At 52.5% G+C, this 14,395-nt stretch overlaps 2 protein-coding genes across 2 annotated transcripts; both read right to left on the bottom strand.

Annotated features, from left to right (window-relative positions):
* Positions 1-849: 849 nt before the first annotated feature.
* On the bottom strand, positions 850-3,055 carry pch2 (pachytene checkpoint 2 protein). The gene is made up of 6 exons (XM_018640940.1): positions 2,998-3,055; positions 2,489-2,651; positions 2,235-2,393; positions 1,686-2,107; positions 1,409-1,562; positions 850-1,297 (listed from the first exon to the last, which is right to left on the bottom strand). The coding sequence occupies exons 1-6, from the start codon at positions 3,027-3,029 to the stop codon at positions 1,049-1,051; spliced, it is 1,179 nt and encodes a 392-aa protein (XP_018496456.1). The 5' UTR covers positions 3,030-3,055; the 3' UTR covers positions 850-1,048.
* Positions 3,056-11,263: 8,208 nt separating this feature from the next.
* LOC100902469 (fatty-acid amide hydrolase 2-A) lies at positions 11,264-13,819 on the bottom strand. The gene is made up of 6 exons (XM_029112522.1): positions 13,712-13,819; positions 13,351-13,570; positions 13,009-13,218; positions 12,355-12,882; positions 11,743-11,936; positions 11,264-11,497 (listed from the first exon to the last, which is right to left on the bottom strand). The coding sequence occupies exons 1-6, from the start codon at positions 13,817-13,819 to the stop codon at positions 11,264-11,266; spliced, it is 1,494 nt and encodes a 497-aa protein (XP_028968355.1).
* Positions 13,820-14,395: the final 576 nt, after the last annotated feature.

Raw genomic sequence — 14,395 nt, 5'->3', positions numbered from 1 at the left:
GTTCGTCCTTCATCCCCACTTAGGCGTTGCTTAGGAACAGATCTAGTGAATAGGGTGGGTGCTATACTCCGAAAGGGTGCTCGATTACCTACCCAGATGTTTTGAGAATGCACGCGTCATGCACGTTTCAATTCACTACCTCAATTTCAACGTCTCCTCCCGTGCTCGGGAATGACAATCAGCCCTGTCTGGAAGCGCGAATCAACAGGCCCATCAGTTGCTCAGATCTCTGGGACCTGGCCATCCAGAGAGGCCGCAATATTGAGTTTCCAGCAGAATGAGGGCAGGGATCTACACCAGCCATATTTAGCTTCCGAAGCGAACTTCTGGAGATACACTGGAGCCACGGGAACATTTTCCACCCTATGAGGCTTAGGCATCAGGTAGCTCAACGTCTCATTTATGTAGATCTAGAAAGTCTGTACTACACTACATGAGCGATCGATAGAAGCATGATGCTCGTTCTAGTTGAGCGTATAATGTTCCCATCTTCGCAAACACCATTCGGAATCTCTATTCTGGCCATTTTTCAAGCGTTCGGGTGGTCCTTCTCCGGACATCCGATGCAGAACGATGCTGACTGAAATGAAGTGAAAGGCATGGGGGACTCCAGAAAGTTCTGCAGAGAATCTTCTCCAGGATTGGTGCGAAGGGCTCGGAGTTTCGAGATCCAGGGCCACCTGAGATCTCCGGGGAGGCCCAGATATCGTGTCCCCAGGCGGAAAATCCCCATCGTCGTTCTCACCCTGAAATCCAGGAGCTCCGAGGTCGGTTCGGGAGAAGAATTCATCTCGCGTTCGGACAGAGAGGAATCAGGATGGTCGAGGACAAAACAATATTCGGCCGTAGCACGACATTCATTTATTTTGTAGAAAGTTTCCTCGCTGATATATGTACAGCAGTCAGTTGGCACGGGAGAGAGCATTAGTGAGCTTTTTTCGACCGCATGGGTCAGCATCAGACCAGAGATCGTGCCCGATCAAGGAATCGAGATTAAACAGGTTTCTGATGCTGATCCATTAATGATCGGCGAACGAATTTAGCATCATTATACGAGACTTATGGACTGAAACATGTGGTGGGTTTGGGACAGTTTTTTCTCGGCAGCCTTGGCTTTGATCAATTTCAGGAAGGACTCCATGAAAGCCTTCATCGATTGGTCTCCTTCGACGTAGGCCAGGAGAGGTAGCTTTCGTAGACATCTCCCGCTGAGTCCCCCAGAGAGTCGAACACAATCGTTCCAGATGGGTGCGAGGTCCGATCCCTCCCCGAAGGGGGCTTTCTCTAGGAGCTTTCTCTGCAATCGAAAATGGCGCTCCTTTGCTCGATCTGTTCTCGGAATATCGATATGTCTATGATGCCTGGGTTCCGTTCAAAAGCATACTCAAAATCAGAATCTACTGCTGACCTTGATCAACTCCTCGACACAGGAAGCGTATATCTTCGAGATGGCTCCCGAAGAAGGATGCCCGATGTAGAGGCAGAGGTCAGCTCTATCAACAAAGGCTCCATCGATTGTCGATTCAACGTTCGATGTGGTGAAGATCAAGACATTGGGCAATCTGAAATATGACGGCAAGGGGTCGCATACGCTCAAGGGATCAGAATCTCGAGAAAACTGATTCCCGTACCAGGGATCGAGGAATCAGAGGATAGTCGGCAGAATTCAGCGGTAAATAGCTTACGATTTGAGTTTGTCGAGCTGGGTAAGAAGAGCGTTCACCACTCTGATGGAGTCAGATGGCTCGTTCCCGGAAGCCGCAGCTGCCCTCGAATGCGCCAGTGATTCCACCTCATCGATTAAGAGACAGACAAGAGCTGTTCGATCGCTAGCGATATACGAGATCTTGTCGAACATCTGCTGGACTAGTTTACCGCTTTCAGAGAAGTATTTACTGAACAAAGAATGAGCGTTGATCTCGACGAAGTATTTGTGCTCGAAAGTCTCTGAGAACTTCTTCGCCAGCTTTTGTGCTATTCCCCGGCATAGAGATGTCTTCCCGGTTCCTGGAGGTCCGTGCAGGAGTATCACTTTATTCAAGGAGATGATGTTTTGGTCGACTTTCATGTCCGAGAAGAGCACCGTTTTCGAGGCATACGATAAGAGCTGAAAGAATTGGATACTATTAGCTTGATTCTGGGTCCGCTGTGATTGTCATGAAAAGGACAGGAGCGATGATAGAGCTCATCGCGTATGCGGCTGTTCTCCCGGACGCCGAGTATGCATCTCTCACCCTATTTTTAACATCGCTTTCAAAATGAAGATTTTCCCAGATCCCTTCTAATTCTGAGCATGGAAGTGTCAGGATCTGAGCGGCGTTCTCGTTCGTTGAGTCCACTTCGACGAATTCGGTGCCGTACCCATCATTGTTGAGGAAGTAGAAGTAATATTTCTGAAAAAGAATACCGGTTATTCGAAGGAGAGGTCCAACGGAGATGGGAAACCGAGAGTTCGATCTTCTGAAATATTGACCGGAGGAGTATCTACCAATTTTTCCGAAACATCCGAGTCATCCGTCACGATTTTATCGACCACTTCATGGAGCTTCGTGCCCACGAATTCCTCTACTCTCTCGAACGGGAGACGTTCTTCAACGAAACTTCCGACGAGCTCTTTGATGTACTCTGCATCGAAGCGTGACTTGGAACAGCTGGAATGAAGGGAAGGTCATGAACAACCCAGAACTTCCAATTTCCTCTCTGGAAGCCGGCAGCTTACGAGGTCAATCATGATTCTGACTTCTTCAATGTATGTTTCGATTGGAAATGAATCCATGACCAATAAAACCGATTATGCTCCCGGACTCGGAGCAACCTGGCGATTGAGAGCTCTGACAATCTTAAGGCGGGGATGTCATACATGGCTCCGAACGAGAGCTCAAATCCATGGTTGGCCGCTCACGAATCTCCAGGAGTCCGCGAAAGATGTTCGCGTCTGAAACGCGCTCATCCCCACGATCAACAGGTTGAACCAACGATCGAGAATCCTAAACTCACCCCTCCAAATTGAGTTGAACCTCGATCAGCATTCCGTTCGACAGAAGTCCACGCACGAATCACAAATGCGAAGCTCTAGCAACGAGCGTTGCTCTTCTGACACAACACAAACTTTGCCCCGAGCCGGAACCGGTTGGTTACGGTTACTTTCTGGAAATTCAAATCGCTCGTCGATGGCGGTATCGATGCGGCTGATGTCTCGGTGAGGCCCGGTCTGGCGTCTTCACTCAAGCGTAGAGCGTCGTCCTCTGACGCCGCTACCTAGCTAGTAGAAGAAAGGAGGTTGCCTCGTCAGATCTTCTCGCAAGTTGAAGAACCGAAGTATAAGATCTTTCCGCACGGGGATAACGGGTTGATCCGAGTGAATCCGCTTGATGTATCTGTAGGGATTCGAGACATTTGCCAAAGGCCCAGGGAGCAGGATTCTTTCATAAACCTGAGCGGATAGTTTTGTGCGATCATCATTGAGAAGCCCGATTGAGACGAGCCTGAGAGAGGATTCGAGTCTTCGCGAATTCCCTTTCTCTGCATGAGACTCGGGCGTCGTGCAGAGAGTTGGACAGCATTGTGGACGGTTAGCAGTAGAATGGGAACAGTGGCGGATCCAGCATTTCTGCGAGGGGGGGTCAACGTCTTTGGGTGGGTGCGGATTGATACCTGAACGTTCTTTCAACATGGGAAGTACATAGGCGGGAAGAAGGCGTGAGGTAGGGGCGGTCGCCTCATGTCCCCCCCCCCCTCCTGGATCCGCAACTGACTGTGCTTACGGGACATTCTCAATCAAGTTGTCGGTCTCGATTGGAAAGCCACAGGGTGATTCAGAGGATGAGCTAGCTAGAGGAGTCGATCGGGTCGGCAAGTCAAGTTGTACATCAGGGTACCGAAATTTTTTGTCCTTCCTCCTTCCCCGCTGTTGAGACCTTCCGGCTCCGCGGGCTGGTGGGCAGAATTAAGCAGGACTCGTTTCACAACCTCGCTCCTCGTCCACGCGGGCTATGCTCTCCCATGTCATGCCCCTATGTGCTGCCTCGGCTCACGACATGCCTCCCGTGTTGGCCAGATCGAGGTTCAAATGGACTTGAGCGAAATGAGATCGCTTTTCTTGCTTTTTCGCTCCTCTCATCGACCGACGATGATCGGTAACTTGAGCTTGGATCGCAGAGTTCACCTTCCCCGCCAAGGAGCAGCTTCGAGGAGCGATTCCGCCTCGTGAGTTCATGGATTCATGAGCCTTGGGAAGATACGCGGAAGGCATTCCGGAAAGCGTTGTGTCGACCCTAATAAGGTGGATGAATCCCCGAATTAGCGAGCTATCGGATCAGAGATCCCCTTTCTTGACAGTCCGCGCGCGTTTCTTTCCCCATCTCTTCTGTGCGAGCTCTGCCTCTGTTGTATGCCGTGTCCTGAATACTCATCATTAGAGGGGTACAACCGGCTCCGAGCATTCTCATTTTTATCTGGATGCAGCGGAGACGAAAGTTCTCGAAAGGGCGCTTTTTACTTGATGAAGGATATTGTCATTGCGTGCCGTGCTAGGGGAGACAGGGCGAAGGAGGCCACTTCGAGCTTTCTATCGAGCGAAGTTCCCGGAGCCGCCTTGGCTCGAACGCGTGCTGCGTACAAGCCTTTCCTGCGCGTGGACGAACTCATTCCGGCTCAAGAATAATCATCACTGCTGGGAGAGAACTCAATCCTCGTCGGATAGAGCGGGTCCGTTTCCGGAAAACGGTGGGGACCGACTCCGTGCGTCCAGAACGTCTCTTCTGTTTTGTATTCATCGACGCCTCTGCAAGTTAGGACCTAGCCCGTCTGGCTGGTCACAGAATTCTTCCGGATCGGAGGGAGGGAGCAGTGAGAAGGAAACTCCGGCAACGCGAGTGAGAGGCAATGATGGGCGGCGGTGTTTGAAGTTGTCGTGTGGCGCTGCAGCAACAGAAGAGACGCCCGTACCTCGGGGGACCGAGGCTGCCTTAAAGTTCTCCAAATGTCAATTTAACATGTCACTGTCGTGATTTCGAGACAACACACCGCACGCCAGAGACCGCAGATTAGCTCCGTGATCTGGAGACGTCGGGGCGAGTCATGCAGAGAGTGCTCAGCTTGTCGAAGTTCTAGCCAGGCGGCGGTCGTTCGGAAGCGTTTCGTTCCGAAACGGTCGTCGCAAGTCACGACGTCCGACACACGGAACTTTCGATTAATTTCCTGCGGAGTACGCCATGCCATGCGAATCGAATTCGGCCGCGAATCGCTGCGTGCATCGTCAGGGACGCTGGGGAAACTCCGCCGAGTTTCGCTGGCCGCGAACGATTCGATTAGCTGAGCCGGAGGACGAGGATTATCTTTCGTTTTCCCCCGTTCTGCGACTCAAGGATTGCTTGTTGCTGAACATTAATATTTACCCAGAGGACTGGTAGAGTTAAAGTTTCATCGGGAGGATGTTCCGCTTTCCACCCAAGCGATCCCCCATTCTCCCGCATCGTACAGTAAACTGCTCCCTGCTCATGTTCCTTGTGCTCGAGAGCTACACTGGTCACTTCCTCCTTCTGTACATTATTCAAGGGACGCAGGGTTTGGCGAGTCCCATCGTCACGGATTTCGCTGGGGTTCACGATGTCGGAGTCCGTTCGAGACAGGTCCGGAGACAATTCACCCGAGCCTCTACCTCATTTACATGTCCCTTTCTCCCTCCGAGCGCTGACCACCGCGACGAGATTCTCCACGAACGTCACGAAGAGCCGTGCTGCCACCCCACCAACGCGTGCTTGTCGCTCGGGATAAAATATGGAGAGATCGTTTCTCAACGGAATAGAAGAGACCGGAGGAATAAGCGCTCCCGTCGTCGTCAGGGGCAGGACATTCGAGCGGCGAGGGGGCACGCAAGAGCTCCAGTTATGACTTGAGGACGACATAAGGGATCGAGACGACGACGACGCGGCGGCGGTGCTGGTAGCCGCGTCGACCGTGCGACGTCAGAGCCACAACGAATCTAATCATCCAAATGCAGCGATATTTCACCAACAAAGCGGATCCTGTCGGACTTATCCTCGACGGTGCTTTCTCTCTCCTCCATTCTTGCGACGTTCTTCCGTCCGCTCGCGCGTGTCTCCTCGTCTCGCTCTCGACCCAGCTGCGTTCATCCTATCCCTCGCGTGTGGCTTCTCAAATTTGTTTTCATCCAACGCTCTTAACCTCAGGAGATTTGCAATCCGTTTCAGTCAAACATTAATACTGTGCGTAGCTCGGCGGCTGTCTCCGGTCGCGAGGCACCACGACCAAATTTACAAAAATGGCCACGGGGACAGAAACTTTTTCATATCGACATTGTCATATCGGCGGTGGCCGGGAGTTGTTGAGACGAATCTATCTTCTTCCGTTCTCTCGCATTCCGCTACCAAGGATCCGAGCTTCGAGCCGAATCCCCAGCTTTGAGCACAAGAGCTCGGCATCTGGAGTTTTGCAGGAGATTCGGTGATCGTCTTAACGAGCTGGCGTGACGAAGAACTTTCGGCAGGAGAGGAACATTCCTAGGGATTGGTGGCAAGCAGCACTTGGCGCAGTAAAGCAAACCTGCGTGCTGCTTTCCGCTGCGGCGAGTCTCCGGCAAGCACCCTCCATGCCTCCAGGTGCTCGGGTTTTTAGGTGTTGTTTTATTTGAATAACTGCAATTAGCCTTAATTATCGAGAGCTGCTGAGCTGCAAAAACTCTTAGTTCACCTAAGTTTCAAGAGAACGAGGGAACGAAGGGCGAGAAGAAACCGTGGCATTCAGGAAGAGGATCTGGATAAAACTTCGCCCGGATGTTGCAAATGCAACGCGGTCTCCGTTTTTGCACCGCAATCTTTCCCTCTTCATTCATCGAGGACGATTGTCGGAACGAACGTGATTCGGTGCTCGTGACCACGATTCCACGATTGGGAGAGCTCGACGAACTCTGATCCGGTACCCAGGAGAGCTTCTTGCTCATCGAAAGCTTCGCTAGGTTTTGAAGACCATGTCGAGAGCGAGGTCTGCGCGCTGAGCCGCGCGCGACCCGGGCTGCTCATCTATCCGCTCGTAGAGACGTCCAGCCGTTCTCTGCGAGGGGCAAAGTTCGCCCGACTTAGATCTAAATCTAGGAGGGAAGTTAGTTTATGCGGGATAAAATAGAGAGTCGCGGGCTCCGTTGTTTGACTAATGAGATTCTACTCTGTTCCATTCTGCGCCCTGTTCCGAGCCAGTGCGAAGACCGCAGCGGCCGAAAAAGTCTGAGGACATTTTGAAGTCAGGGACAAATTATGCCTCGGCTTCATGAGGACGACCTACGACGACCGTGAACGCGACTGCGACGAGTGGAACTAGGTACATCAAGTGCTCCAACATCGGCAGGTCCTCGACAGTGTCCCATAGAGGGAGAGGAAAAAGTTATCGATGGGAGACCCTCAACAAGAATGCATATTATTCTTGGCCCGTGGATCTGCTCTTGTAGCATTTATTCTCGAGAGAATTTCCGTGAGGCGAAGTCACTTACAGGACCGATACGAGAATCTGAAGTCACGCACTATAATCCACATGGAGGAGCACAACGAAGATCCGACGAAATCCGTCCGTCGAGACCAAGACTGTTCCCATGAGAGTCCCTCCGAACGCCCTCCCTCTGATCTGTACTCTTGAGACTCACGGGAATTGTGATTCCGCGCTGCCCAAAAGTGGATCTGCCGACGCGTCTCCGCTGCGCTAGTGGACTCGACGGAGCGAGTTAAAAGCGCTTTCAATCGAAATAATGGACAGAAGCGAAGGGAATAAACTCGTTTCTTTTATCCCGAAGGCCAAAGCCGCTTCGACTGAATGCGCCACTAACATACGATGGAATAGTCCGAGGATTTCGCTAACGATCAATGATTCACGAGGGGAATCGGAAATCAAGAGCTCGGATTTTTGAATTCGATGCGAATTCGATGCCCGGCCGGCTGGTCGTCCATCCGGTCTCCGGATCGCGCGCCGACTGATTCCCAAGCAATAGCTTGTAGCTGAGAAGAATACGAGGACGACTTCGACGTCAGGACCGTAGGAAACGAAGTCTAGAGATTGAATAGGGTGCTGGCATCGCGGCGTCGCGTTCGCACGAGCGGACGGCTCAGCGAACGAATGAGCCGGCGTAGAAGAACGTGGAGCTTCACGATTTAAATTTAAACACTTTCTCATTCAGGTCGCGTGAGCTGTCTCGTATCGTCCAACTCATCCTTTTCCTACGGGAAGAGCTTCTGATTGCTTCCTTTGTGATCGCAGCGATGTCTTCCTCCACCGACCACGATCCGCTCGCTTGCTGAGGCTACGACCGATTCCTGCAGCCTGGCCGCTGCCGTCCTGCTGGAGCCGCCCCGAACTCTTTCCCGCAGCCTCGCTCCCTCTCTGTCCCCCGTTCCCGGAGCGGGCCATTTCTTCTCTAAAATAAGCGAGGCGAACAATAGTTTTGCTTTGAAACGGCTGCCAATAATCAATGTCGGCTGACCACGAGGGTCAGCCGAGATGGCATTGAGTCAGTCGAACTAATACGTCGTGGCTGTTGTGCGTTCCTTGTTTGGCGGTCGGTAACGTAACAGACACAATCCGATTGTTTGGCTCCATGTCATTTCTGTGCGAGCAACTAACGAGTCTTCTTTTGATGTCAATACCTCTTCCTAGGCCCGTTCAGCTCACAGTCGCCGTCGCTATACTGTCGCTGCTCTCAAAGGGAGAAAAGGAGGAATCTGCAGCGCGCGCGCAAGCCTAGAGTTTCCAAACGCTGTAGTGTAGAATCTGGTCTGTCAAACGACGAGCCAAAGGTCGCTCAATGACTGTCAGACCAACCGAGCGACACAGTGAGCGTTCGTCCACATCTGTTCCTTCCGTCGGTTCCCCTCTGTACTATATATCTGTCGTCCTATCCCTCTTCTTTTCCTTCCAAGCTTTGACGAGCAGACGTATAGACAAACGGAAAGAGGACCGGACCCGCGAACGGGCACGTCAGTCCGGGACTTCGTTTGCCTTTAAACGGAATTCCACTTTACCGTTGCCTGTCTTAGCCTCCCCTTTCGCGCGCTTCCGGGGCCTCTTGAGACTTCCCGTAGCCCAGAACCGCCGACCATCCAGACCATCGTGGTGGTTTGACCACGAATCGTCGCCCGGTCGATTCTCCACTTGGAGTTCTATTTCTTAGCGGCTTGATCCCCCGGCTTTTCCACCTCCTGGGTATATCTCGCTGCTTTTGATTTGCATTACTACGATAGCAGGTCGATTGAGAAAAGCTACCGTTCCTCGGTGGCGCGAACTCCCCCCTCATTAGTCGCAATAAGTTATCCCCTCTCCACCCAAAGAATGACCGTGCGTGGCACCAGCTAAGCGCCCGCTTTGATAAAACCTCAAATTCGCCGTTTCGATATGTTCCCTGTCTAACTACGGCAACGTCTGGCGCTGCAGAGTCGCTTCGAGCTGCAGCTCCCGCAATAGCTATCTATCTTTAGGCTTCGCGACGCGGAGGGAGATCGTCCCGGAACTGCAATGGCCGTACGTTCGAGCCTTGGTCGGCTTGTTCGGTTGCTAGATCAGGCTGGCTGGTGCGGTTGAAACTTGCCTCTAAAAACGCGTTTTCTGCCGTCCAGCTGGTGTAGATTCATTACCCACACGCTGGGTGGCAGGCAGGCTGGCCGGCCGGCCGGCCGGCCAGCTAGATGCCTTGTCTGTGCGTACGTACATACGTTGGCCTGTTCTCAGCGCCACAGTCAGGTTAAAGCGGGCGCAGCAATTTCTTTTCTCGCGAACATCACCATACCGGTGGCCAGGCCGAGCACTCACATTTCTCTGCGGCCGTCGTGCAGGGATACCATCATCGACGTCTCTCGGAATTCCCCCCTGACCACGTGTTGAATCACTTGATTTATGAGCGGTAATCATCCGCAGCTTGTCAACGCAGATTCCTGTCGAGTTCGGTGGGGGGGGGGAGGGGGAGAGAATTCTTGTCGTTTTCTCCGAATTAACTTCCCGCGGTCTTGAGGTGCGGCATGCTGTCGATTTGTCGCGGCAAGCGGCTGGAAATATCGAGGCTCGCACAGTGAACTCGGGCTGGTTTACTCGAGATCCGAACTCTACGTAGATTAGGAGAAACACGTCCAGCCTCGATCACGAGTTTGGTTCGCGCTCGCAGACTGATTTGTTGTTCGACGTCGCGGAATTATCGGGTGAATTGGTTTAGTGGAACGGTAGAGATCAAACCGAACCTTCGGAGCCCTGTCCTGAGTGACCAGCTCGATGTCGGCCGAGAGAGACGTGAACTCGGATCGCCAGTCCAAGAGCGCAGGACACATCAAAGAACGTTGCTGTGACTTTCTCCGAATCGTCCCTTGAGCTTCTAACGTAATTTAAAGTTGTCTTAACGACTTTAACTCATTGGCGTGCGTGCTTGCTCGCGTGTGTGCGTGCGTCCGTCTGTCTGTGTACCACGCTCTGCCTGACTGCGTGCGTAAGTGTGAGTGTATCCCTGCCTGTCCGTCCGTTCGCTCGCTCGCCGTCCTGCCCGCCCGTTTGTCAGTCCATCGGTCGGTCTGTCCTCCAGATTAGCTTTACAAGGGACGGTCGGAGGCGCTGCTAACGACATTACTCGATGTGCTGCTCCCCTAGAAAATCGGCCCTTCAGTCAGCTCACTCGCCGAGTGCCACGTTCCCCCGGCTCGCCTGCCCTTTGTTCCTATTATCTGACCCCTGTTATTCATTCCTGACGTCCCTCGCAGCGTCCCTCCTCGCAGCATCCAAGACTTCTTGATCTCGATTTGAAGAGCCGCCGCCGTTCTGCATCTCGCAACCATCAACAATCTCCCTGGCGTAATTTTGCATAATCTGCGAATCAGGGGTGTGGATGAATGTCTTCAAACTTCATTATTGCTAATGTTGTCTCCCCCATGAGACGTCGTCCGGTCTCCAGCCGTTGTTGTTTGTTCCCTGCTTGCGCCCTCCGGACGACTCTCGGGAGCTTGAGTGGGAGAGAACCGAGAAACTTGTCGAAATCGTGGGAGCGAGCGGAGGAACCGAGCTCGGTATGTTTTAATATTGATTCGATGTCCATCAAACTCCTTCCGGGACAATGTTGAAAGAAACATCGTTGCGCGATGGGTGTTGTGACAATGCTCTGAATTCTGAGTATCGGGCGGCGAACTCAAGCTCCAACGGACACCACGTTGTCATATGTATCGTCAGTCGGTTCACTCCGTCCCTCCTCTTCTCTTCGCGACCGAATACGCAGAGGACCCGTGGGAATTCATTCCGACTGAGAACCCGGAAGTATATCGCACGGGGGACGCCACCCACCGAGCGAGCTCTCGAGATAACGCGCGACCGCAAGACACAATCTGTCTTGGAAACGTCCCGCCACTAGCATCACGGCCTCAGGTAAACCATCCTGCGTCAAGCCGACCGGACATACGGTCGCCGGCAAATTGAGAATGTTCCAGATTGCAGGATAGGAGAAATACCGCTTCGGTGACAGATACGTCTGCAAAGAAGATATGTAAACTGATTGAGTGAGTCGAGTATCGGCGTCGGGATCCCTCGTCTCCTCCGAGAATATTCTCCTCCTGCACTTCCCGACGGCGACGTGAATATTTCATACGGAAAGTACAAGGAGTCCAGATATGCCGTTCGTCCTTCTGCGTTTGTCGCTAGCTAGACCCTAAGGAGGCTTTCTGTCGACGACATTGGACTGCGTGAGCTACATATGTCAGACTGAATGTTACCAACCCCATGATGGAAGGGAGCAGAAGTCCATTGGGCTGGCAGTACGAGAACTCCATCTCGGCCTAGCAACCCCTCGACCTGTTTCCCGAATGCGTCAAGCTCGCGTAAATCTTCCTTATGTTTGGCGCGGCTATGGGATCTATAGTGTTTCTCCAATGCCGAGACGAGCGGGGCGTAAACCGTGAACTTCGACAGCCCTGGATCGAGGGTAGATCATTATCTCATTATGGAAACGCTGCCCCTCCGACCGAGGCATCCTGTATTTAATCGATGCTCCTGGGAATTTCCCAAGCTTCGGGCCATTCGATTGGGCCTCGGAGTTTCCTCTGCTCACAGTGCGAGAAATGTCGGCAGATCGATTGTAGGTCTCATGATCTCCCCATGTTCCCGGAAGGGATCCTTCAAACATCCATCAGGCTCTGCTCATTTATTCGGGAAAAGGGAATCGGCACCGAGTGATCGAATGCAGAATTCATCGCGGTGAAGAATTCACCTCGAGTCTAATCTGAGATTCCATTCTCAAAGCTACGCTCGGGTACGGCTCGCTCGAGCAATCAAGTCGGCCAGACGAGGGAATTCAAGTACAAGAGATCTACATATAGTTTTGTGACTCACCGAGAATTTTCCCGGCCAGTTGGAGGAATACGTTGACGCCGCCGGTCTGGAAGGCCTCATCAAGCGGAACCGTTCCGATGTCCACGAAGCGGGCGAAGCACCAATCGAACGAGTTTTTAAATGCTCCACATTCGAACGCTCTGGGCTTGCAGCCTGTGTTCAACAACTCGTTTAGAGCAATTTGCACCGCGGAACTTTTGCGAAAGTCGCTCGAGAGCGAGCTTACATAGAACACATTCAAATCGCAGACATCAACTTTTTTGTCAAGTCCGAGACGAGCATCGTTCCGGCTCAAAACTTTCAACATCGGTAGAAGGTCGTCAGCGGAGCGTGTCATGGGACCAGGAGACGGAAAATCCTTGATAGGTCCGGGCAGGACGGGATGGGTTCCTTGTAGACTCACGCAGCCCTGGGTAGGTTTGTGACCGAATATCCCGCACCAAGCCGCTGGCGTCCGTATGGATCCCGAGAGATCTGTCCCTATACCGATGACAGAACACGCGGAACCGAGAAGAGCCCCTTCTCCCCCTGCAAAGTACAGTTGATTGACGAAGCTCCTCGATTCTTTATGTCGAGCCCCTAATCGTCGGATTCGAAAACTCTCGTTCCCGTTGAGTTCACGGACAAGGAATTTTGAACTCGAGATAATCGCACCGCTGCTTCCACCGCATGTTCTGTGGAGATCGTATGGATTGTTGGTGCGGCCATGTGGTATGCTCGAGGTCTCGACCCACATCGAGGCTTCCGGTATTGTGGAAGAGCAGAGAACGATGGCACCGCTCGCTTCCATCGCTTCCACGACATCGGCGCTGCCATGATAGGTTTCCCCTTTACGATCGACGAGTCCTATGCAGCTGCATAAACCTGGAAAATGGGAAAGTTCCATAGGGCGTCGAGAACGTCATCACGTTGTCTTTCGCGTCTTGCCGTCGATGGCGTAAGAGCATAAGATCGGACTGAGACTCGCAGCGATCGAATTCACCCAATCCTACTTACCATCGACAGCGACCGATTCTTTCACCGAAAACGGAACTCCGTAGAATGGTTTCGCCTCGAGAAGCGCCTCCCTGTCCCCATTGTATGATTCCAGTTCTCTATCCAACGTCCGCGCCCTTTCCAATGCAGCCGAGAATCCTTCATCCGCCACGGCTTTGATCAGTTTATCCACCTCACGAATCCGTTCGATGAAGGCGTTCAAGACAGTCTCGCTCCTGGTCTTCAATACAAAATCAGAAATCAGGCCTGAACTCGCCTCCGATGAGCACAGTATCTCATAGACTCATGGAGAGTTGTCGAGGAGTCGATTCTTCACGGATGTGGGTCAGATACTAATCATTTGTCGAAATCGGGATGAAACCTCTCCGTAGACGATCATGCGCGCAAGATCTGTCGCGCTCCTCAGAATCAGCGTGGAGGTGATCGGCGGAATCCGATTTCTACCATCGCGTGTCCCGACGTGATACATCCGTTTGGAGATCTCGAAAATCCACGCTACAGCCGACAGTAGAAGTTCGACTGCGAGTCGACAAGGTTCGCTCGTGAAGTTCCTTGAAGGAACGTATCCGGCTAAATCTCCTGACTTGGCGAAGGGCGAGCTTTTGAGTCGGATCCATTTCATCCAGTCGCCAACCTGTATTCGGGTCTCCTCAACTAGTAATGAATTGCCCGCGAATACAGCGATATCCAGCCCGAGAACACGCAGCCCAGGGCGAAACCGGGGAATTTATTCACCTGATCAATCCCATGTGGAACTTCCAGCGTCTACAGGAGTGTTGGCGTCGTAGGAGAGACGGAAACCCGCGTGAAGCGAAACTTCCGACCTGTCGAAAACAGCGACCGACCGACTAAGCCCCGCCGCGACGGAGAGTTACACTACTTGTTGGAGATGATCTCGATCGAGTGCCGCTATCACTCGACATGAAACGACGAAAGCGGAGGAAAGGAGACGAGGGAGAAAGATAACAAAACTTGGCGAGAGAAAGAGAGGAACATAGACAAAGCGAAACTTCAACGAGAGTGACGAGCGCCGGAGCTCGCAGCG

The sequence above is a fragment of the Galendromus occidentalis genome, unplaced genomic scaffold (genome assembly GCF_000255335.2).
Source record: "Galendromus occidentalis unplaced genomic scaffold, Mocc_1.1 scf7180000077512, whole genome shotgun sequence".
NCBI lineage: Eukaryota > Metazoa > Arthropoda > Arachnida > Mesostigmata > Phytoseiidae > Galendromus > Galendromus occidentalis.
This window is presented reverse-complemented; position numbering and strand designations above follow the sequence as displayed.

Excerpts from the sequence above, each read along its gene's own strand:
- pch2 (XM_018640940.1), bottom strand. The coding sequence starts at position 3,029 with ATGCTGATCGAGGTTCAACTCAATTTGGAGGG. Across the intron at positions 2,394-2,488 it reads CGGATGTTTCGGAAAAATTG|AAATATTACTTCTACTTCCT; the intron begins GTAGATACTCCT and ends ATTCTTTTTCAG. Across the intron at positions 1,563-1,685 it reads CAGCTCGACAAACTCAAATC|ATTGCCCAATGTCTTGATCT; the intron begins GTAAGCTATTTA and ends GTCATATTTCAG.
- LOC100902469 (XM_029112522.1), bottom strand. The coding sequence starts at position 13,819 with ATGTATCACGTCGGGACACGCGATGGTAGAAATCGGATTCCGCCGATC. Across the intron at positions 13,571-13,711 it reads GCATGATCGTCTACGGAGAG|ACCAGGAGCGAGACTGTCTT; the intron begins GTTTCATCCCGA and ends TTTGTATTGAAG. Across the intron at positions 11,498-11,742 it reads CTGCTCCCTTCCATCATGGG|ACGTATCTGTCACCGAAGCG; the intron begins GTTGGTAACATT and ends TCTTCTTTGCAG.